Raw genomic sequence first — 24061 nt, forward strand, 5'->3', positions numbered from 1 at the left:
AAAGGTAGCAGTTATGCAATGATGTTTTTAGTTACTTTATTTTAGAAAAACAAAGGTTTCCAATTGATGTCATAAGGCAGAGTATCACAATTCGACAAGTTAACAGTAATACACTTTCAAAAACCTTTATAGCTTAGTCCAAACTAGAAAATGTATTATTTCTACAATTAATTATTGTTTTTTCTCATTCTTGGGGCTCAGGCACATTCAGAAAAAATATATATTTATAAAAAGAAAATGGCAAATTCAGTCCTGCCACTTAAGTCTAAACAGTCCACACTTAACAATTTCTGTGTAAGAATAGGTGAGTGGTTTCTCCCCTACCCCCGTTCATCTCATCATGAAACACTGATGAAAATATTATTACTTTTCTTTTCTCCCTCAAAATAGGGTTTCTCTGTGTAGCCTCACTCTGAAGATCAGGCTGACCTTGAACTTACATGTATTGGCCGGACTCTGCCTCCGAGTGCTGGAAAATATTATTTTCTTAAAATAAAGAGCTACCAAGTCAAAATATTAGAAACATCATGAGCAATAAAACTGGGTAAAAACAAACAACACACACAATTGCTTCAGCTCTTCAAGAGACTTTTCCATTACTTTTACTCATTTGGCATCTTTTACATGAGTTCTAAACCAGGTTCCAAAAGTCCTCTGAGTAAGGAAGAAATCAAAACCTCTAGACCTAGTAAATCTCAAACAAATTTCAAACAATAGAAACTACAAAATATTGGTAAACACAACAAAGAGGAATTTCAGGGCAGAGGTGCTGGGGTTGCTGGGCTAAACATGCACATTCTCTGAAATACTCTTAAATGTTGTTGAGCACCAATGAGCTACGATTTTGAATTTCAGAAATCAGATCTTTACACATGAAAAAAAAAAAAAAAAAAAAGGCAGAATCCCACTTTCCTGAAAGGATTCTGTTGTTGGTTTTTAGCCATGGGAATTAGAGTATCAATCATTTACTACATTATGAAGAGGGGTGCCTTGATTCTAAAGTATGTTCTCCTGATAAGCATACAGTATTCAGAATGATAACACACTCAAGAGAAAAGCACATGAATGAACAAATTTTAGTTTTGTTTTGTTTTTATGTGAGCAACCTGACAATGCAAATAAAAATGTCCTTAAGAATAAACAAGTAAAAAAGAGTTCAATACAAAAAACTTTACTTACAATCCACATACACATTTTGTTTTATCCGATGCACATTTTAAAAGTATAAATAGACTATGAGGATCAGTATAAAGTTGTTTTGCAGCAGAGAACCAAAGGACTCATTCGTAAAGAAAAATATTGCCGAAAACAAAGAATTATCTTTGCACTTCTGTTCATTGATGCAAAGCTGTGCTTTAGTTATTCTTTTTTTCTTACTAAGAACTTATTTACAAGGGATGATTGACAAGACAAAATACATACATAGTTGACAGTGATGAACAATACTAAAATATACTGGTGGGACTTCCCTTGTCTCTCTCCTTACCATACAGGATCATAAATGAGGAATCTCTATGCACTTCAGGTCTTTTCTCCTATAAAAAGGCTTGACCATTGGGCCCACTACCATGAACCTTCCTAAAGAATCATCTTTATTCTTTGGAGGAGCTTACTTTTCACAGTAACTTTTTTTTGAGCCAGGGTTTCTCTGTGTAGCCTTGGCTGTGCTGGACTCCTTTGTAGACCAGGCTGGCTCCGAACTCAGCGATCCTCCTCCCTCTGCCACCCAAGTGCTGGGATTAAGGGCGTGCGCCACTATGCACAGCTCACAATAACTTTTAACAGTGCGTATCTCCAGTTTCCATTAGAGAATATTCTTTTATTTCCTAAAAATTCCCTGTGACTACATATTTATAACATTATCAATAAAGTTAATGATGATTAAATGTTAAAAATGGATGCTTTTGACTATGAAAAGGAACACTTGGACACAGACTATGATTAGCAATTCCCTAGCTCCAGACACACGTGTTTAAGTTCAGTGCTGATTAGTATTGCATCTGAGATCAGAAGCTCCCCTGGCAACCAAAGCAGAAGCCCCAAGAAATGTCACTGTTGGAACTACACACGATGTCTGTAAATGCACAGTGGATCCTTTTAACAAACCCTAAAGTAGTCAAAGAACAGAATCTAAACATTACCTAATAAAAAATCAGAAATTAGCTAAAACGAAGGCCTCAAAATTAACAAACTGATCTGTAGTAAACATATTATCACAAAATACCTACTGTTAGGCATGACTGCATTCTGATAAAACATGAGAGGTCGTGACTGTCATGGAGGCAAAGGTGAGGGGCTAGAGAAGAGAACTCTCTCTATCCATGATATCTGAGTTTAACATGTTGATTGTATCACTGATATATTATAGTCTCCCACAATAGAGGTGTGGCAGTAAATTTTAAATTATTAGTTTACATATCATAAAATGTAATTTGTATTTCTTATGAAAACATTCTTAATTAATAGAAATATTGTAAGTAATATCAAGCTATAAAATAAAAATGAAACAAAACAAAATACCAGGCTGCTTTGGCTAAAAGTGAGATGGCCTCTCTTTCCTGCAGTAGTGGACAGTGTGCTCTGCTAAACAGCACAGCTTCAGCCCCCACTCCACACATATCTTGGTCATTTTGTAAAGGTCAATTACAAGATCCTTCTCCTACTTCATGGTACCATATGCCCGTATCGTAATAATGCAGTGGAGTTTAAGTAAAAAAGTAACATTTCTCCTTTAAAAACAACTAGTAAAATAAAATCATTATGCTATATATAAAATCACTACTTTTAAACTTAGAACTTTAAATTTGATAGATGGAAAAATTACCAGTTTCTCTTAAAATGTCTAAATTTTAAAGATTTCATCTGTTTATATAAACTTTATCCAAAATATAGGAGAATTGGTATAGTAGGTGAAAGTATTATTTCTCTTTGCAAAACACACATCTTCCACCTTAATGGTCAAGTTAAAATTCTGCCAAAGTTTCTTAACTTTGCCATAGAACACACACATAGACAGGTGTACAGACACTGGGCATCTGAACAATAGTTGACAGAACGATTTGACTTTGTTCTGGACAAACTCTTCATCTCTTTGCTCCAAACAGCTTCCATTTATGGAAGGATTACTTTAATTCATGCAGTTGTTAGCAAAATACAAAGAACATGTTCTCTTCTGTAAATAGATCATGATTAAATATCTAAATTCAATAAATACTCTTTAATAATTTGAAATCTTATCAAATATTTTCTTTCTGTGAAGTCTCAATCTTTCTTCTTTTCTAATACATCCTTGGGCTCTTGCACCGCAGGCACTAGAGACCCTCCACTGCTGGACTCCTGCTCTTTGTTCTCTTCTATCTGTTCTTGGTTTTCCATTTCGCTTTTGGACACTTCATATCGCTCTTCTATATAGCCTCCATCTGTGTCAGCTGTATAGATTCCACAGCACATGATACTGATGACACCCAGCGGCAGGCCAAAGAGAAAGCAGCCCATAAGTGGAGAGCTCTTGAATATAGACTGTGGGGAGAGAATTTAGTTGCACTTCAATGGAATTCTGACATAAAAAACATGATGTAAATTTAAAGCCACACAACTTTTCTCTCACTGTTACTGAACTCAGTTGCAATGAATAACTGTCAATACCTGAGCAGTATCTACCATGTTAAAGGCTCAATAAATAAAGCCCGATGTGGTGGTTCACATCTTTAATCCCAACACTCAGGAGTCAGAGGCAGGTGGATCTCTGTGAGTTCGAGGCCAGCCAGGTCTACAAAGAGGAGTCCAGGACAGCGAGGACTACAAGTGAAATCTTGACTCGAAAAATAAAAACAAACAAAAAGACTCCATAAACAAAAATTCTATGCTCATATATGCACATGTAAGTGTGCATGTGTGCAGAAATGGCTACAGGCAACAGGATAAGCAATCAAATAGTCTGATTATCAAGACCCTTCTTTTTCTCTTATCGCCTATAAATATCTCTTAGATGATTATTATCTATGTGTTAAACTCTAGGAAGTTGCTTGTGGGTTCTTTCTGGTAAAGAGTTAATATTCATGCTCATACACACACACACATACTTAAAGATTTATGTGTGTATGTCTGTGTGTGTAGGTGCCTGGAGGCCAGAGGTATCAGATCTCCTGTAGCTGGAGTCATGGGAGGTTATGAGCTGGGAACTGAACTTAGGTCCTTTGTAAAAAGTACCAGCTCTTAACTACAGAGCCATCTATTTACAGCCCTATACATACTCTCTTCACATGACATTCTAATATCTGAGTCATCTGGTTGTTAGTAAAGCTTTATTAATTTACTACTTCCTCTTATGTTATGTGCTATTTCCTCAGTTACGTGAATTGGTTTTACCACTAAGATTTATTTCATGGGTTGGGTCTGTTACTCTAAAAGAATACAGAGAACAAAAGGTAATTTTGGTTGATTCACAGAATAAGAGGTGGAAATTTGAGGATGAGTGAGAAAGAAGCAGAACACGACAATGTATGACTACTGACTCTAGCCCTAGAAAGCCTCAGCAATATTTAAAAGCCAGTAAGGAAAGTACTTCAGATGGGTGAGGTCTTCTGGTGAGTATCACTGGAAAAGGGAAAGGAAGTGCTCAGAACTGATGGCTGTTGTGACACTGTGTAGTGGACTGAAGACTGTTGAGAGGATGTGTGGTCCTGAGTGAAAGTGAGGGCAGCTGTCAGACAAAATACAAAGAGGACAAACCATTTAGGTGGAAACAGGATAGTGATAAACAGAAGGATGTTATGTATGGATAATTCAGATTACCCAAATTTATTCCTTACCAATAAGGCCACATTTTCATGGTTGCCTTTGCCTCAACAAATGAAAAGTGGCATGGAGCAAGACAGTTGGGATGAACAAATGAACTGTTAGAGAATTAATTCACATTTTAATTCTACAATTTAAGCCTGCCATATAAAGAAATAAAGTATTAAAGAAAGAAGGCAAGTTGAAAGAAACAGAGAGCAGACTGACAATGCCAAAATTTTCAGTTATTGAAGACACTAAATTAACTGCCAGAACTTACCACAATTGTAGATTTGGCATCAAATACTATTCTTTTTAATCTCTGCAAAATGCTATCACCTCCTTGGGCCTTTAATTTAATAAGAATAAGACAAGTTATACACATATTAGTAGTTCGTTATGTTACGTACATAAAAATATAGCTAGAAGTAAAAATATTGATTCAAAAAATATTATACCCTAGTCCCCAAAAATCATGTTAAATATTTATACCACTTATATATTCACGTTAAATATATATATTCCTACTTATCATGTTAACGTACTCTAAACAATTCATTCTTCCTTTACTTATAATCCTTGTGGCTTGCTGGAAGGTGGCCCACCCTCCCTAGGCTTGCACAAGCTCTGAGTTTCTCTGGCTGCTTAGCTACAGTGTGGCCAAAGACTTTCTTACTAAGTAGGAACATCTTCATGCAGATGGAGCTCAACAGATAGTGCTGAGATGAGTGCAGAGAAAAGTTCCTGGGGATATCAAACCTTGGCATCTAGCTACCCCAGATCTCTGGACCATTCTTTGAATTGCTAAGCTATAGGACCAATGACATATCTGTTACAAGAGTCTGGTCAGGTTTCACTAACTCACAAACAAAAGGGCTCTCACTACTATAACTCAGTTTCTTTCAATCAAAACAACACTTCAACACAGTAACATATTGCTACTATGTGACTCAGGGAGCTTCCCAAAGTCTGTGTAAAACTGAAAAAAACATGTAAAAAACAAAACAATAATTAAATTATCACTGAAGCAACAAAGACTCATTCTGACTTTTTTTTAAATTACTGAATTAAGATATGTTTTCACGACTGTTCAATGAGTTGCAGCCTAGTTTGAGAAATACTACAATAAGAATTACAGTAACAAAAAGAATAGAAAAAGGAAAAAATAAGATCACATAGTCTTTATGACAATTCTTTCACATGATTATTTTTAGAACTCTTTGCTGGAGCTCTGGTTCTCAATACATTTCTTTTTTTTCTTTCTTTCTTTTTTTTTTTTTTTTTTTTTTAAGATTTATTTATTTATTATGTATACAGTGTTCTGTCTGCATGTACACCTTCAGGCCAGAAGAGGGCATCACATCACACTACATTATGGATGGCTGTGAGCCACCATGTGATTGCTGGGAATTGAACTCAGGACCTTTGGAAGAGCAGGTGGTGCTCTTACCCACTGAGCCATCTCTCCAGCCCCTCAATACATTTCTTGATGGTTTAAAAAACTGGTTTTCATAGTCTGGCTAACTTAATTCAGTTGTCCTTAATTCAACTGACTCCAAAGGGTCATGCCAGGAAAATTCTCTAAAAAAGCATTATTCCGGGTCACAAACCTCCTAATATCTCTACCAGCTCTAGAGGCCAAGAATACTTTCCCCATCACTGTGATAGGCAACAGTGTCCCAAATAACTCTTTGAGGGACATTTGCCCCTGTGAGGCTCTAATAGGCTGACTGAATGAGGCAGGAGAAAGCAGTGGGTGGAAGCTGATTCCCTCTTCCCTCCAAGCAATGAATACCTACTCTTTTCAGGATCTAAGGTAAAGAACTGCTAGTTTCTCTTGTGCCTCTTTCCCTTCATCCCTCTGAAATGGATCTGAAACACTTACTGGTACTGTACCATCCAAAATGCTGTTAATGAACTGGACCATGTCACTGGCATCCTTAATATGTCGATCTAGCAAAAAGTACTGTTGGTTAGAAGTATTCAGTACAACTATGGTTGGGACTGTCAACTCACTAGAAAAAAAAATAAAAATTTATATTAAGCACAGCAATAATAAATACTCTAGCGCTCAATTACATCTAAGTAGCTATAGTTAGAGAAGAAAAGAGATTTTTAATATCTTTACCTCTGTGGTTTACAGGAAGCTTTCAAAGTTTGTATAAACTTTACCATTAATCAAGATTGCATGAAAATATTCTAAAAACCAACACCTAAGTGATTAAAAGTGCTGTGCAAAGTATACAATTCTGCACAGTACTATACAGAATACTAATAACGTTTAACTCTACCTCAGATGGTACTCAGAAACCCCAACAGGCAAGAGAGTGGTCTCTGGAACCACACTGTTTGAATCTGGAGCTTTCTCTTAACACTGCAGCATGTTAGTCAAGAACTTTAGCTTCTTACATGTAAAGCTTTTTTCTTATAAAATATGGAAACCAATAGTACCTAACTTGCTACACAATTACATGAGAAAATTCAAGCTAACCCTTCAGAATGGTTCCTTGTATACACTGAGTAAACATACATGTTAAATAAACACTATTGTGAATTCTCTGTAGTCTCCTGTCACTCTACCCAACAAGAGGACACATATATTTTCCAATGTACTTAAACATTCACCAGGCAGGTCACACCTTGGCACTTAAGCCCTGCTGTCATGGCTTGAATATGAAATGGCCTGGAAAGGCTCGTGTGTGAAGGCCCCCAGCTGGTGACATCATCTTTGTAGGCAGAGGAGTCTTCTACAGTTAAGCTGGCTAGATCTATCAAGTCACTGGTAACATGACACTGAAGGTTTCTCCTGCTTCCTTTTCTCTTCCTCTACTTTTACTTCTTAGTCACCTAAGGTGAGGAGTATCAGCCATACAATTCCTGCTGCCACGATGATCTGCCTCATTCAGACTGAAAGCAGCAGAACCCACCAACACTGACTGAGACTTACATACCAAAATAAATTTTACCTCCTTTAAAACGTTTCCCTCAGGTATTTGTCAAAGACAAAAAAACTAAAACACACCCTTCAAACCTAACAACTTAAGCTGACTATGATGTTGTGACTGTAATTTGAGCTAAGATCTTACAACTGACTAAACTACGAATTAAATGCTTACCTACTGCTAGATACTATCATCGTGGATTATGATGTTAGTTATTGGAGCAAAAGTGCTGCGGAATGCTGCAAACATTTAAAAAATGAATCTATCAACTTAAATGGTCTTATCAAAGTCCCTATCATATACTGAAAAAAAAATGAATTTCCATTATAGGGTTATACAGAATATCTTTCCTCTTAGGTTTATACAAGATCAACTTTACAACTTCTATACACAATAATTGTTCTATGAGCAATAGGAAATTTATAAACAATTGTTTTCCTTTCTTTTCTTTTTCTTTTTCTTTTTTTTTTAAACATTATTAAAACTTTAGTGCCATTTGGGAAACAATGTGGAAGAGGGATGGAAGTGGAAATGGGAAAAAAACATAAACTCTAAAGAATGGGGAGTTGTGCTGCAAAAAGATGAGTGCTGTACATAACACAGCTGCTGCAACTATGAACTCACTGAACATGTGGTTCTCTGTGTAAGCCCTGCATGAGACTGGGTCTGTCAGCATTTCATCATGCACAAGGAAGGGGCCTACGAGGTCCTGTCTCTTCCTGTGTGATTACTGGTAGTTAGTAGCTTTCGGGTCAGGAGGTTATAATTTTCTTCAGTGAAGTTACCAATAACCTATCACACACTTATGCAAACAACTCAGACTTATTGGGCAGAAGTGTTTCAGAGAAAGATGTGGGGGAGAAAGGGAGGGAAAGATGGTTAAAAAATATCTAAAATTTATTCTACACTTGCATGAATCTGTCAGTGAAATTTTATTTATTTATTTATTTATTTATTTTCTCAAGATGGTTTCTCTATGTAGCTTGGACTTACTTTGTAGACCAGACGGGCTTTGAACTCACAGCAATCCACCTGCCTCTGCCTCCGACTACCACACCTGGCGTGAAATTTTAAAATTTAAAGAATATCCTCTAACTAGATAGGACTCATAGTGGAGGGATGGGAACACCAGCCCACCCATAAAAACTTCGACCCCAAATTTACCCTGCCTACAAGATGTGCAGGGATAAAGACAGAGCAGACACTGAAGGAAAGTCCAACTACAGCCTCGTACCACCCCATGGGAGAGAGCCAACCCCTGACACTATTAACAATATTCTGCTATGTTTGCAGACAGAAGCCTAGCATAGGTGTCCTCTGAGAGGCTCCACTGAGCAGTGGATTGAAATGGGATGTAAAGAAAATTAAGAAAAAAAAAAAAAGAACAAAGAAAAAATACTGTCAATTACTTCAAGCATCTTCGATTATTGCATGTGGAAGTCAGACAACTCTCAGGATTGGGCCTCTTCTGACACCTTGTGGCATATGGGGATCAAACTCAAGTTGTCAGGCCTATGAGGAAGTGGCTCTACTCAGTGAACAACCTTACCAGCCCACAATAACTTATTAAAATATGTATTATAAAAACTATAAATTTACCTATTATAGAATGATTTGAAAATGTTATTATGTTGAAGTGGGAGACAATCTTTATAGTAAAGAATAAAATTAAATCTTAATAAATTCAAAATACAGGATTTATAAAATAAAATCAGACATTTATTGGGGGGATGTCAGCATCAGAAAATGACAGAAAGTGCTTTTTGGTATGTTTTTTCCAGCTAATTAAGTCGCTCTCCATCTCTCAAAATTAGTAATATCAAAGTGGAAAAACCATCAATACTTTACTTACTCCATCAGCAAGGTGTTTATATAGTCATTTCCATCCATATGGCCAAACTGAAAATCTCTGTAAGACACAAGCAACAACAAAGAGAAAGAAGAGAAAGAGCACACTATTGGATTAAGAGAAAAAAGGTACACACCACAAACTAGAACTTGTAAGCACATAAACTTCCAACACTGAACATGGAACCCCTGACATTTACACCAGAGTGTTTTCTACTCAGTTTTGATAAGCAAATACACAACCAACAAACTGGACATTTCACCTCACTATACATGTTTAAAAGACAGGGAATGAAATGTGCTGCAAGTAAAATACATTTAAAGAAAGTGAGCCAGGTGTGGTGGCACACGCCTTTAATCCTAGCACTCAGGGAGGCAGAGGCAGGTGGATCTCTGTGAGTTCAAGGCAAGCCTGGTCTACAAGGAGAGTTGCACATAGCGAGGACCATTACACAGAGAAACCTTGTCTCAAAAAACCAAAAAAGAAAATAAAAAAAAAGTGGATTTACTGTGAAATAGGATCACTCAGAAGAGGTCAGCTACCATGTACCATGAGAATTGCACAATGAACTTTTAGTAGATTTTATACAAAGAAAATAATGAATCCTCGAGGTTTCTCTTGCTGTTTTGGTAGCAGCAACAAACATAAAAAAATGAAATACAGCAAAAATTCTTATTCCTAAGTAACTTTTTACATTTCATTAGTATTTTGAGTTTTTTTTTTTACAATCACTTTCCTGGCATGTGAGTGTTCATTTAAATTGTTTCAAATTTGCAAATTTATGTGAATATTCTTCTACCATAAAACATGTGTCAAACACTCTCAAGAAGTAGGAATGGGATGAATTATAAATGACTGGGTGCAGCAGCTTCTCCAACTTTTAAGATGTGGCATAGATATGTCCTCATGCTGACTGGAAGCTCCAGGTCAATTAATTCTTGATTTACCTTTCAAAGTATGAGATATGATCTCTCTTATCTGAAATGCTGGGGCCCAGAAGTGTTTGACATTTCTGAGTTTTCATGGTTTGGATTTGCGTACAATAAGCTCCCTAGGGCAGGGACCCAAATGTTCAGTACAGAACTCATGCAGAGTCTTTGGTTGGTGCTTCAGTCTCCAGGCTGGCGCTGTCAGTTGGCTCTGTTGGTCTTCTTGGGGTGCTCCTGTCACCTCCAGGTCCTTTTCCCCTTCCCCCTTTTCCACAAGAATTCCTGTACATTGCCTTGTGTTTGGCTGCGACTGTTTCTAACTGCTACTGGGTGGAGCCTCTCAGAAGACAACTATGCTAGGCTCCTGCCTGCAAGCAAATCTTTAGATAAGAATATCTTTAATAGTGTCAGGGCTGGCTCTCTCCCATGGGTGGGTCTTAGGTTGAGCCAAGCACTGGTTGGACATTCCTTCAATCTCTGCTCTAACTTTATCCCTGCACATCTCTCCCTACACAGACGTAGCTGATGGGCAGCTCAGGCTTTCTGTGGGTCCACTAGTAAGAGGAGTGGGGGCTCTCTCTGACATGGACTCTGTTGGCTGTTGTTTGATCATTTCTCCCTGGTGGGACAACCTTAGCAGGCCACAGGGGAAGAAGACACACTTAGTCCTGATGTGATTTGATGAGCTGGGATAGAAGGGAAGGAGGTTCCCCTTTTTTGAGGAAGAGGGGATGGGGGAGGGAGGAGGGAGAGGGAGCGTGGGCCTGTGAGGAGAGGAGGGATGGGGCTATGACAGGATATAAAGTGAATTAAAAAAAATACAGAACTCATTTTTCCCTCCTCATATACACCTTATACACATACCATGAAGGAAGTATCACAATTCTTTAACATGACTTTGTGTTCTGACCACTATCATGGGAAGGCAGGTGTGGAATTTTCCACTTAGTGCTGTGTCAGAGCCCATGCATTTAGACCTTAGAGCATCTAAGATGCCAGCCTTAAATTTTTGAGATTAGGGATCTTAACTACTTTTAATTTACTTCACTGATAAACCGAATTAAACAGTGACAAACTTTCAAACAAAGTCAACTTTTCAGAAAACATGCACATACCTATGGAAGTGGTCTCTGAAATCTCTAGCAACTTCTTGAACAATTGACTTTAATCTGTAGAAGAATAAATACATAAATATGTCACCTCTTCAATTAAAAGGTTTAACTATCCCATTACAACATCTGTTGCAAGACACTCTATGTAGACTACACAAAGCTGGCATGGCATTTGAAGCTTAAATCTGTTTCAAAGCAACTATACTTGGTATGCTCAAATGATGTGTTTTTCTCATCAATGACTACAATAGCCACAAGCTTTCCTGAAATTAAGAATAGTATCTTTCATTTCCTTGAATTGAGAAAGACATAACTCACATAACCCATACTTGTCAAATATTACTTCTGATACCAGACTATGTTTCTAGATTCCAATCATCATTTACGCATTGGTGGTTCAGTGGTAGAATTCTCACTTGCCAATCATTATTTACACATTACATAAAATTAAGCCAACATATTTGCAGCCCAGACCAGTAAATTAGTCAACTTCAAATGATACATTTCTTCTACCTCTAGGAGGTAAATATTAATAATTTTATTTTAATTTCTCTAAAATTATTTTATGCAAACCAACAACGTAATGAAATATTTTGTCAAAAGCTACACCATAAAGAAGACATTGCCAGATGTGGTGGTACATGCCTTTATCCCAGCACTCAGGAAGGCAGAGGCAAATGGATCAAAGTTAGAGGCCAGCCTGGTCTACAATGTGAATCCAGGATAGCTACGGCTACACAGGGAAACACTGTTTTGAAAAAGCAGCAGCAGCAGCAACAACAACAACAACAACAACAACAACAACAACAACAAAGACATTGATTTAAAAACATTTACTAAAAATTGCTAATAAGCCCTAGTAGTTTATAACACTAAGGAAATTATTTTTGCATAGCCATTTCCTCTGTTACAATTTCACCAGTGATGGCATATAGAATCAAATTGAGTGACACTACTTTTGAAGTATAAGTAAAACAGTAAGTTATATGCCTACTGACAATGTTCGGGAGGGTAGAACAATGTAATAACAGTAGTGTTCGGGGTGCTGACGTGGGTTATGTTCTCAGCACTGTACCAAGCAGGGAGAATAAAAGTGAGATACCACTCTCTAATACTTATGTAACTGAACATAAGCAAACTCCCATTTATTTTAGGAAAGCAAGTTTTTCTGACTTATAAGGAAAAATTAAATGAATTTATATACATAAACATACTTGAGTATAGTTTCACTCGAGGTAGAAACACAAATGTAGGAATAAGTTAAAAACCAAACCAAACCAAACTAACCAAACCAAAATCCCCCCCCCCAAAATCCCAAAACCAAAAAATTAGCATCATTTACATTATTTTCATGCTTTTCCTAATCTCACCCTGCATAATACATCTCTAATACATCTACATAATCTTGATTCACTGTTAGCTTTTTGTTGAAAACATCATCTATAAGAATTATTTCATTTCTTGAAATATTTCATGTACTATTCAGTGCTTAATTTTTCATTTTGTTTTTTTCTTATTCTTCTTTCCCCCCAAGACAGGGTTTCCCTGTGTAATAGAGTCCTGGCTGTCCTGGCCTCTCTCTGTAGATCAGGCTGGCTCGAACTCACAAATATCCATCTACCTCTCTGCCTTCTGAATGCTGGCATTACAGACGTGTGCTACAGCACCTGGCTTCAGTGCTTAATTTGAATTGTGTCTAATTTTCAAATGTTTCTTCCCTATCGCTGTATTTCCATTTCATGATCATGAAACTGTGAGAGGGAACACATGTGGTAACAACATATAGATGTCCCACCTTTAGTGGGGTCTAAGCCTATACAATACTCTCCTAATAAAGTAAGCTTCTTATAATTTTTAAACTTTCTATGTTGGCTAACTCTTATATTTCTATTTATTTTTCTTTCTTTGTCATTTTCTATCATATGACCTTAAGAAATGAACAGTATGACTGATTCCCACTCACAAGTAACAGCAGACCTTAGGAGACAGTGAGAAGGCTTCACTTTAACTTGTAGCTTCATGGTTTTTGTTTGTTTGGTTTTGGTTTTGGTTTTTTATTCCCTTATTCTTGAATCATTCAGGCCCTTGTCTTCCTCATCACCATCAGGTGTTAGTAAACCTCTTTGGCTACACTGATCCTCATATGAAAGTATATATCCGTGGTACTCTAAGTCTCAACTCTTAGAAAGCAGAACTAGCAAACATGAGTGTACTTTAATTAGGAAATGCAGCTTTAAAAGAACCAGTAAATAAGCACTCAAAGAAAAATTCTGTAATGAAGCGGAATGGCCATATGCTTGTTACCTGTGTCACCAAGTTCATACAAAAGGAAGCCATCCATAGTAAGGTAGTTCTGAAATCTCTCCCTGCTGATCCATGTGGACAGATCGCCATCTTCATACTCTTGAAACAAAGCAAAGGAAATACATCAGCGTACAAGGCAGCTGTAATGTCTCAATTCAGCAAAGTGATAACGTATCTAAAACAGTATTATAATTATAAAACCTTAAGCTGGTTCTTAGGTAGTTTATAGTTGCCTGAATTAAGGGCCTCTTAGCAGGTTTAGAATAAGAGATTTGAAGGCTGAGTCTAGATACTGCTAGACATTTTAACTTGGGAGAAAAAAGAAAACACTCTTCTTTAAAAATACATAAAATAGTAACAATGGTCAAGTATACATTGAACACTTCTAGTAGCATTTTCTTAACCAAAAAGAAGGTAGGTACAGACAAATATATGGGTTCTTTCCTTTCTCCTCTTTTCATGTATGCAAGTTCTTCTCAAGTTCATTTGACTGGTGATGACTATAAACATTCAAAAACTATCTCCTGAATGAATGTACTTTGATGTTTCACTGTATAGATCACTTTATCTAATACTCTAATGATGTAGGACAGTCATGTATCTGCCACACTATCCCCTGTATAAATTAAAGGACAGAAATAACTATGCAACATTAGGTGGGTAACGCAGGACATCTAATGTATAGCACTAGTGATAATTATGTATCAAGTTAGTTCAATTGAACACAATGACAAAAATTAGAGATGTGTAGTTTTCTCTGCAGTTATCAAGACATAAAATATAAGAAAATATCAAAACATGTTCCTTTACTAAAGCAAGGAAAATAATTTTTTTCTTCAGTGGTCCAACAATCAAGTGGTTACCTAAAAAAAATATAACCCCCATTTTTAAAAAGAAGGATAGTGAAACACAGTGAAAAAATTTCATTAGGATTTGCTTTGAATTACTTCAAAAGAAAAACAATAAAACTGAAACAACTACAGTAAGGTCCTGTTAACCATTTATGAGTATGAGGGTTTTATTATATCTTTCTTTTTATGATGTATGGATGATATAAAAATAAAATTTAAATAAAGTATTTTCTGACAGAGGGGGAGAAATACCTAAAGAAGGTAAAGAGTTTCATTCTGCTGAGGATATTTTATTTTATCGGTGTGTGATGAAAGCTAACTATCCTCCTAAAATTAAGTCTGAACATTTTAATGTATAGAAATTGAATACAGATTATTTCTTAAAGTGGCAAATAATTACACACACACACACACACACACACACACACACACCCCTCAATGGAAGCAACTAAGAATGAAGTACATTGTTGGAAATCTACTGAAGGATTAAAAGATGATTCTATCAAATGTGATACTTTGTAAGTGGCAGCACTTACACAATATTTTATAAATGCCTGCTTATAACAATGTTTTAATTATGAAAGGCCTTATGTGAGTTAAAGCTTTGGAACTTACCATCATAAACAAAGTAAGTGTTGTCCTTGAAAACAAGCACAGCAGGAATCTCTTTCAGTGTCACATACTGCAGAAAAACATCAGAAGTTTGAAATTTTAACGCCAATAATTCAATTAGTACCTGTAATAGCATGATCTGGTGCTTTGTATTTGATTGCGAATTATTTTGTTCCAGAGATCTGCTTGCTTTCTCTTACAAGCACATTCTCCGGTACATCTTCCCTTACTGTGTAAATCTTGCTCTACCTAATTTAAAGGTGATTGGTTAAAAAAAACCGCTGAAGCCAGGTGTGGTGGCACACACATTTAATCCCAGCACTTGGGAGGCAGAGGCAGGCAGATTGGATCACTGTGAGTTCAAGGCCAGCCTAGTCTACAAAGTAAGTCCAGGACAGCTAAGACTACACAGAGAAATCTTGTCTTGAAAAACCAAACCAACCAAACAAACAAACAAAAACCAAACCAAACCAAAAAACAAAAAAACCAAAACCAAACAAACAAAGCAAACAAACCAAAAATCAAAAACCAAAACAAAATGCTGAAGCCTGGGCAGGGCAGAAGTGAGAGGTGGAGCTAAGGTTCATGGGGAGGAGATAGGAAAAGAAGCAAATGGCTTGGAGGAGCAGCTCTAATGATGGATGGAGCAAAGCAGCCCAGGTGAGAAACACGTGCAAGTATTTATGATTTATGGATGGGGGGGAAGTAGCCCAGATAGGAATTATTAGAGCAATTGGCATAGGATATGGGACTGGGAGATGAAGGGTAGTTGAGAGGGGAAATATTTGCTCAGCCCCAGGTAAAATAAGGCTTATCTAAAATCTATCAGGTGTCTGTGTACTTATTGATTTGGTAGCAGGTTAGAGAATAATACCACCATAACAATTACAGGCTTTTAATAATAAACATTATTAACCATTTTTATTTTCTACATTAAGTACCTACAATTAATTTCAAAAGCATTGAAAAAAACTAGGAAATAACCCCTCACCCACACTACTGAAGACTAGAAAGAGTACAATCTTAAATTCAGCTAAATTTTATGTTTTCAGATACCTCCCTGGAAGCATGCTGCCTGACATAAGAAAAGACAAGGACCACTCTTAAGAGTTTCTATAAGACCATGGATAATATTTTGAGTAGGAAAAGATGGAGGAATTCTGGAGCACAGAGCAGTAGGACCAATGCTTTAACAGTCTACCTAAGGATATCACTCCCCAGTACTCATCAGCTTTGTGATACTCAGTTACTTCATCTAGATTCAACTGCCTCAGCCTAGAAACTTAAAGCCAATGACAACATCTACCTCCCAGGATAATTATGGATGACATTAGGCAACAAGTACTCTCCAAACTACTTTTTAAATACTATTGGCATTCATAAGGAATCATCTAAAAGTACCTCCTTCTATTTTGTATGTATTTCAAACAGGTAAAATTATGAAAAATTAGGCTAGGCAATTACCCATGAGTATATGTAACCCAAAAGTAACAGTGAATAGATTCAGGTACATCTCAGCACAGAGGCAATATGATAAATGATCTTGCTACATTGTAACTAAAAATTACATAATACTATCATAATATCGGGTAGTAAAAAAGCTCTCAATCATGACTAGATTTGCCTTTTCTTGGCCACTCACCCACAAAAATGTTAGGAAGTTTCTGTGCTAGCATGAGGCATTGCTCCCTTCCAAAGCAATGAAGTGGCCTTTCTTGGAAGGACTTACAGCAGATAATCCATTTCCATATCTATCTCTTCCTTACATTCCATGGCGTTTACATTACAGGAGGTGCTGGTCTGCTCTCTATTGTTTTAGTTTTTTCTTTGTTTTTAAAATATAAAGTCTCACTGTAGCCCAGGCTAGCCTTGAGCTCCTGCCTCTATTTCCAGTTGTATAATAAATATCATGTACAGCTAATTCTTTAGCTTCAAAGAGATAGTGGTTACACAACTATTTGCATGTGCCAAAAATAACACATCTGTACACCAAAATGGAAGGATCTGACTGTAAAATATAAAAATTAATACTTAGATCTAAAAAAAGGAGAAATGACAAATTAAGGGTATGAACATTATGTGCTCTGAAAAAATAATATGTCTTCTACCAAAATAGGTAAACTGGAGTGGATTTAGATTGGCAAAAGTAGAGGTTCTTTAACATGTTGAAAACATTTCAGAATTTCCATTGTAACATAAAAACCTATGTACTAAAGCAATGGTTCTCAAGCTGTGGTCGTGACCCTTTTGGGGTCAAACTACCACTTCACAGGGATTGAATATCACACATTCTGAATATCAGACATTTACATTTTAAGGTTCATAACAATAGCAAAAATTATAGTTATGAAATAGCAATGAAAATCATTTTATGGTTGGGTTACCAAAACATGAGAAACTGTATTAAAGCATCGTAGCATTAGGATGGTTGAGAACCAGTGTGCTAGAGTACACTCTAAGTTATTTCATATTCACCTGCTTATTGACTCCCAAGTTCAAAGGTTAAGTGATCTGTGAATCTACTTTCACAATATTGTGCTCTTAGCACTTTCAAATGAACCGACTTGAGTTCCTTATGAACTTCACCTTCATTATACATGCTGTAAAATATACAACAAGAATTGTCTTCTGCTTGCTTCTATCCCCTTCTCACAGTGATATAGGAAGACTGGCTACTGTGCTGCTGTTCAAATATGCAAGTTATGCTCTTGTCTTGGGCATTTGAATTATCTCCTCTTTTCTGATATTCTATCCATAGACCTGTGTGAGGCTCTTTCACATCAAGCAGGCTTCAGTTCAAATATTTTCTGCTCACACCTCCCTCTTTCCTTACCTTTTTGGATCAAAAAAATTAAACAGCTGTCCATCCCTACATATCCCAACTCTCACAATGTCCACTTACTTTTGGTAGCATCTCTGGAGTCTTGTTTTTGTAGTATTTATTTACTACTGGGTGTGAGGGGCCAGGAGTAGACTGCATTTGCAACAATACATAATTTATTACTTAAAAGCACCTTTGGGGTTTGATATATATCACTGCTTACCAATATTATTTCATAAAGAAAGAAGGTCACCAATGTAATGTAACCACAATCTCTAAGTGCCATGATTGTGGAAGCATTGGTTCATGAATTATAAACAGTCTGACATCAGTAGTAAAAAACTTTTCATACAACATTACAAATAAATCTGACATGTAGAACCAAATCAAAATTCATTAAATCAAATATTAAATATTACCTCAGGAACCACATCTTCTGAGGCAGAAAAGAAGTATGTATACACAATTAACTCTGAAGCAGCATCTATGTATTTCTCCTATAATTTGAACAGAAAAAGGATATCTTAAACATTAAAGATAAAAAATTTATTCCTTATTTAATAATCCAATTAACTATAATATACTATAAAGATTTCCTACCATGTTACCTTTCAGTGAAATAAGACACTATAACTAAAACAAATGTACTGTTGTGAAGGCAAACCACCATTGCAACTAAGTGATCCTACCCTCCCCTTCAAAAAGAGTTGATGAATTATAACACAAAGTCGACTCAGGTTTATTAATAGAGATTAGCAATGATGATTAATGATGATGGTGGTGACAATAAGAAAAGTATACACAAATACACATATACATTAAGTAAACTTAAGCACAGTGCTTTGCTTTAAAAAGGTAACATCTGAACAACAGTTTTCAGTCTTTCACTTAAAGTACGAAAAAGTGATGCAAAAAAAAACTAAGGCAGGCAAGCTTTATCCAAATTTCACTTAATTTCAATTTGATAATTTCATAATTGTAAATTTAGTAAGAGAGACTAAAGAAAGTGTTTTCATTGTGAAAAATAGATAAGCTAAAATATTTTGCTTCAAAGTTTTGGAAGAATCATAGCTGCATAGCAAACATAAAATTACAACATGTCTGTTCATGTGGAAAAAAAAGATAATGTCATACTTTTAAGGGTGATTCTCCACCAATATAAACAAAAAATACATGGTGCCTCTTCCGTACATGGTCGAACATTTGTTGACTTGGAAGAGGTCGAATCAGAGCCCTGTGTGAAAACAAAACAAATGGTAGTGAACTAAAGATAGAGCACAATTCATTCTTATGGGACATGTTTTAGCAATGTATTATCTGCACTTATGTATATCACCAAACCCACTCAAGTAAAATTTCAGCCTATGGTACTTGTGTACTACATAGTAAAATTCTATGTAGTATGCAAAATTAAATCTGACAGCTTCAAATCATTTTAGACATCATCGACACTATTTTAAATTAGTGAGATATAGAATGATCATCCATTTATAGTCCTTGGCTAAAAGCAAGACAATTCACCTGAGAATTCTTTCCTTTTCAAAAGCATACTTACAGAAATAGTATCCCAGGAGTCAACAAGAGTTAATATTTATATAATATGTGTCAATTTAAATACTACATACTTCTTAAGTACCCTATAGAGGTCAAAGTCCCAAGCTTCTAATTTATATTACTATTTATTTTCAGAAAAATAAAATGGAAGCACAAAGAGAAAGCTTTCCTACAAAATTTAATAAACAGTCATTTTTAAAACAAATGGATAAATGAATGACAATAAAGGTTACTATAAAACATATCACTTATAAAGTTAAGAGATAAAATAAATGCTTTCTTTTTAAAAATATGGTATAGATTATCATACTTTTAGTCGACAAAACTTATAAAATAAACAGAACCTATTTTGCGAAGTGAACACTTTCAAAACACACAGTTTTTAAGGTCATTGCATCATTCTCCCGAGCCTCTGCTTCAACCCTTCATAATTAACCAGCAAGTGATGCAACTCTAAACTGAGTCATGAAATCTCCCCTACTCCAGAGGCACTCTCACATCAGGAGAATCTCTTCTTACAGTTAAAGAAAAACGCAATCAATAACTGCCAAACATAAAACTACCTGAAGCCACAGGAGAGTCAAGTGTATATACCACTAGCGTCATTTACCTCAAATAAACGTGTTTCAAAATTTATTTATTCACACAGTAAATGAAGAGAAATATACAATCAAAATGAGAAAATACAGTTGAAATTACATATAAGAGTCACAAACTATAACAAAGATCATTCCTAAATCTGTGCATTTACACAAATATTTTGAGGCTTAATTTTACACCACGAACCTATCCTGTTTCAACCTCAAGCTATTTATAATTACCAATATATCTTATTAAGCTAATAAAGTGTGTAGAACTTTAAAGCCAATATAAATTGATCTTGACAAGTGCTCTTCACAAAGATACACATAAGCATATTACAAATATAATTATAAACACTGATATTCTTTACACATTAGCAAGATGTAGATATCTTGTTTTTTAAAAATCACATTCAAATCAGCAAGAACTGCTTGTGAAGGATCTACTTCCTGATCAGCAATAAGTCAAAGATTGGTAATTCAGTGCAAATGGCTCACTGGGTTTTAACTATGTCACTAGCTAAGCCAATACTGCCAGAATACTTTGCAGGTAGCATTGAAAAAAAATGTGATGGCAAAGAAAATTAATTTAGATGTATTTAAAAAAATATTTTCATCACCACAAACTAGAAATGAAACCCCAAGTCTCTAAGAGCAATAACATCTGGGCTTCTTTTAAGACTCTGAAATTAGAGAAGACGCTATGTAAGTTGATACACGGCATTACAACATAAGAACTATTTCTAAAAAATAAGATTCATGAAATTGCTAACAGATACTCCTAATTTCTTTTACCATGTTTCCAATTACTCATAACAACTATGGTCTGATAATACTAAGTAGAAACTTCCACAGGAACCAGTCCATAAGTTAAACTGTGCACTGTTCTGAATAACAGGAAGCCCCACTGTACACTGCTTTCCTTCAAAGAGTACAGAGACAGCCAGTAAATTACTCAGGGCTGTGAGCAAGTAATCCTTAGTTTGTTTATCAATGGAACAAAGTGCAGAAGTTAGTGACATTGGAAATCCAGATACTAAAGAAAGGAAATCAAGTGCTTCCTTTAAGTGAAAAGCGAGAAGTACAAGATATTTTGAAAGAAAGGAAAAAAAAACATTCATATGATCTGGTACTAGGCAGTTTCAAGCATCTCTGGGAGGAGTTGAGGTAGGGGCTTAGGATGTCCTTAATATATAGGACAGACTGTTATATCTATAATAAAAATTTTGAAAATATATTAAAATTCATTGGAGAAAAAAATTAACATAAACTATATCATCTATCTTTACAGAACTTCACTGCATATGCTATATAACCTTATATTTTCATAAATGTATACAACACATTTAATATCTAAAATATGTATGTTCAATATAATCTACTAAAATACATTTCTTTCAAATACTAGAATCATATAGTAAAGGCTTTTTCAACTTACCCAGATACTCTGTGAGCAAACTCAATTATATCATCTTTAGTCCGTGGTCCTCTATAATTATATGCCAAGTCTCCCTTTAATCTTAAAAATAAAAGATAAGAATTGGAAATTAATCGTCCTCATATTTACTCTCAATCCTCCTCTACTAAAGTATAAGCTTAAAATGCATAAAACACTAAATAAGAAGAAGCTTTAAGAGCAGCGCACTTGTGTAAAGCAGAGTGTGCAGAGTCCCCTGAGAACCAGCAACTTACAATGCACAGGAAAAGGCAATGTGCCACATACACATCAGAGATACATTTTAATCTGTAGTGTAGAGTTATAGTATGAACCTTCAGAAAAGTGAGTAATTTGTACATTTACAGTCAAGAGCTTAAATCAGAGTAATTTTAATTATTCTCCATCAAGCAGAAAATAAAAGGACTAGGGACTAGATTATTTTGGTGGTAGCAAAACCCCCAACATGCATCATGAATTAGGCATAAAAATAGTTTTCCTAAAACACAGATTATCTTCCAAAAGACATGTCAATGAATAAATTTATATTTAACCAACTGTACAGATACAAAAGAGCAATTAATAGGCAAAAACAGAGCTCTTAATAACAAAGAGAAAGGACCATTAACATACACTGTAATAGAATAACATTTTCAACAAAACAAAACTAAAAACAAAGGAAAAATGTCAATTAAAAAAACCCAGACTAATATAAAAAATTGGGGGTTTTAAAATATTGGGGTAAAGTTAGTTTACTTAAAATAAAAAAACTGAAAAAAAAAATGGCTTAGCTGCTCACAGCACGAAAATAAGATTAATGTAAAAAACAGGAAAATTTAGCAAAATCATTTTAAAACATTTTTTCCCAACTCACCACATTGTTTTCCAACTTAATTTCTCTAGTACACATAGATTAAAATGAATATTTATCATTTTTCTCTAATAAAGTTAGTGTCATTAATTATACAAGAATGAAATCTCTTAGATGTGATTTGCAGTGGCAAAGCAGAAACATACTGGGGCTCCTCAAGAGACCTTTCATAATTTATGATGTACACCTTAAGTGTAAGTGTAAGTGCATGTTACACAGTAAACATCCAGAACACATTTACTGAATTAGCTGTATACCACACACTTAAATATGAAGATGTATAGAGGTGAACTTTCTCACCTTTGATCGTACTCTTGGCTTAAAAACAATGGCTGAACCCAAACCTTTGCCCTCCAAAGAAAGTACTAGAATAAGTAAAATATAAGCAGAGTGAACTATTAAAACCATACAGACAAACATACAACACTCAACTTACAGCTTAATTGTTGGATAACCTCGAACTCCAAACTCTGAAGCAATGCCTTGATAAGAAAAAGAATAAATATTTCTAAGTTCCTTTTAAACTGAGAAAACTAAGTAATATGAGCCTTTTATTCAGAAAAAAGTATATCTATATAAACTTGATTGTTTTTAAGTATTAAATCTCACAAAGAAGAAAACCATGGCATTCATTATCTTATAATTATAGTCGTAGACTAAAATGTTTTGCAGTCTAGAAAGGAAATTTGCAAACATAATCCTTTAACAAGAACAAGGAATAGGAATGGTACCAGTGCAAGTGAGGCTGACATAATCCTTACTGTAAAGCCTGTATGTAGGCTGGAGAGTAAGCAGGGTTTTAGGGGCTCCACAATAGAAAGAAACATTTGAGGAAACTATACAATTTAACGTCTATATGAGAAATACTTTTAGCACTGATTCCTGGAAGAGTAGATATTTGTGTATGTGTAGATGTTTTAAGACATGCTAGATTAATTACTAATTAAAACTGGATAAAAAATTTGTCACTATTTGAAACAAAGAAAAATAAATCATACTAATTCAAAGTTCCAGTTCAAAAGTTCTATACACTGGGATTTGTTTCATTGTGTCTATTTGTTTCAGTCACAGTTATACAACTGAGAATAAGCTACTGTCAAATAATCTTATTTCTACATGACTGCTTTGAATAGCCCTCTTTCAAACCAAACCCAAATCATGTAACTACATACCAATATTCTACTTTATGGTTCTTCAACTTAAGTTCTGCAGTAGAAGTATTCAAAATGCCTTCAAAACTATTCTCATAACCTACTCTGAAATATTTTCAAATGATATGGCAGTGTGGGTGTCTGGATTCTAAACTAACAGTGAGTACTCAGGTAATCTTAACACAGGTAGACAGACCAAATATTGAGAAACACAATGTCCAAAATGCACAGGAGAGGTATCTATGAAATAGTCAAAAGTTTATAACTGTACAG

At 35.4% G+C, this 24061-nt stretch overlaps 1 protein-coding gene across 1 annotated transcript in view; it reads right to left on the reverse strand.

Annotated features, from left to right (window-relative positions):
* Positions 1 to 571: 571 nt before the first annotated feature.
* Positions 572 to 24061, reverse strand: part of LOC311597068 (protein disulfide-isomerase TMX3-like) — a 33790-nt gene continuing 10300 nt past the window's right edge. The window contains exons 5-16 of the mRNA XM_084781113.1: positions 23074 to 23119; positions 21770 to 21850; positions 19331 to 19430; positions 18616 to 18693; positions 15379 to 15445; positions 13913 to 14011; positions 11814 to 11871; positions 11612 to 11665; positions 9571 to 9627; positions 6662 to 6791; positions 5057 to 5125; positions 572 to 3519 (exon numbers count right to left, since the gene is read on the reverse strand). Coding sequence (XP_084637239.1) covers positions 3262 to 3519; positions 5057 to 5125; positions 6662 to 6791; positions 9571 to 9627; positions 11612 to 11665; positions 11814 to 11871; positions 13913 to 14011; positions 15379 to 15445; positions 18616 to 18693; positions 19331 to 19430; positions 21770 to 21850; positions 23074 to 23119 — 1097 coding nt within the window. The 3' untranslated portion in view covers positions 572 to 3261. The remainder of the gene's footprint in view (positions 3520 to 5056; positions 5126 to 6661; positions 6792 to 9570; positions 9628 to 11611; positions 11666 to 11813; positions 11872 to 13912; positions 14012 to 15378; positions 15446 to 18615; positions 18694 to 19330; positions 19431 to 21769; positions 21851 to 23073; positions 23120 to 24061) is intronic.

The sequence above is a fragment of the Acomys minous genome (genome assembly GCF_964271855.1).
Source record: "Acomys minous genome assembly, chromosome: 5".
NCBI classification, from domain to species: Eukaryota; Metazoa; Chordata; class Mammalia; order Rodentia; family Muridae; genus Acomys; species Acomys minous.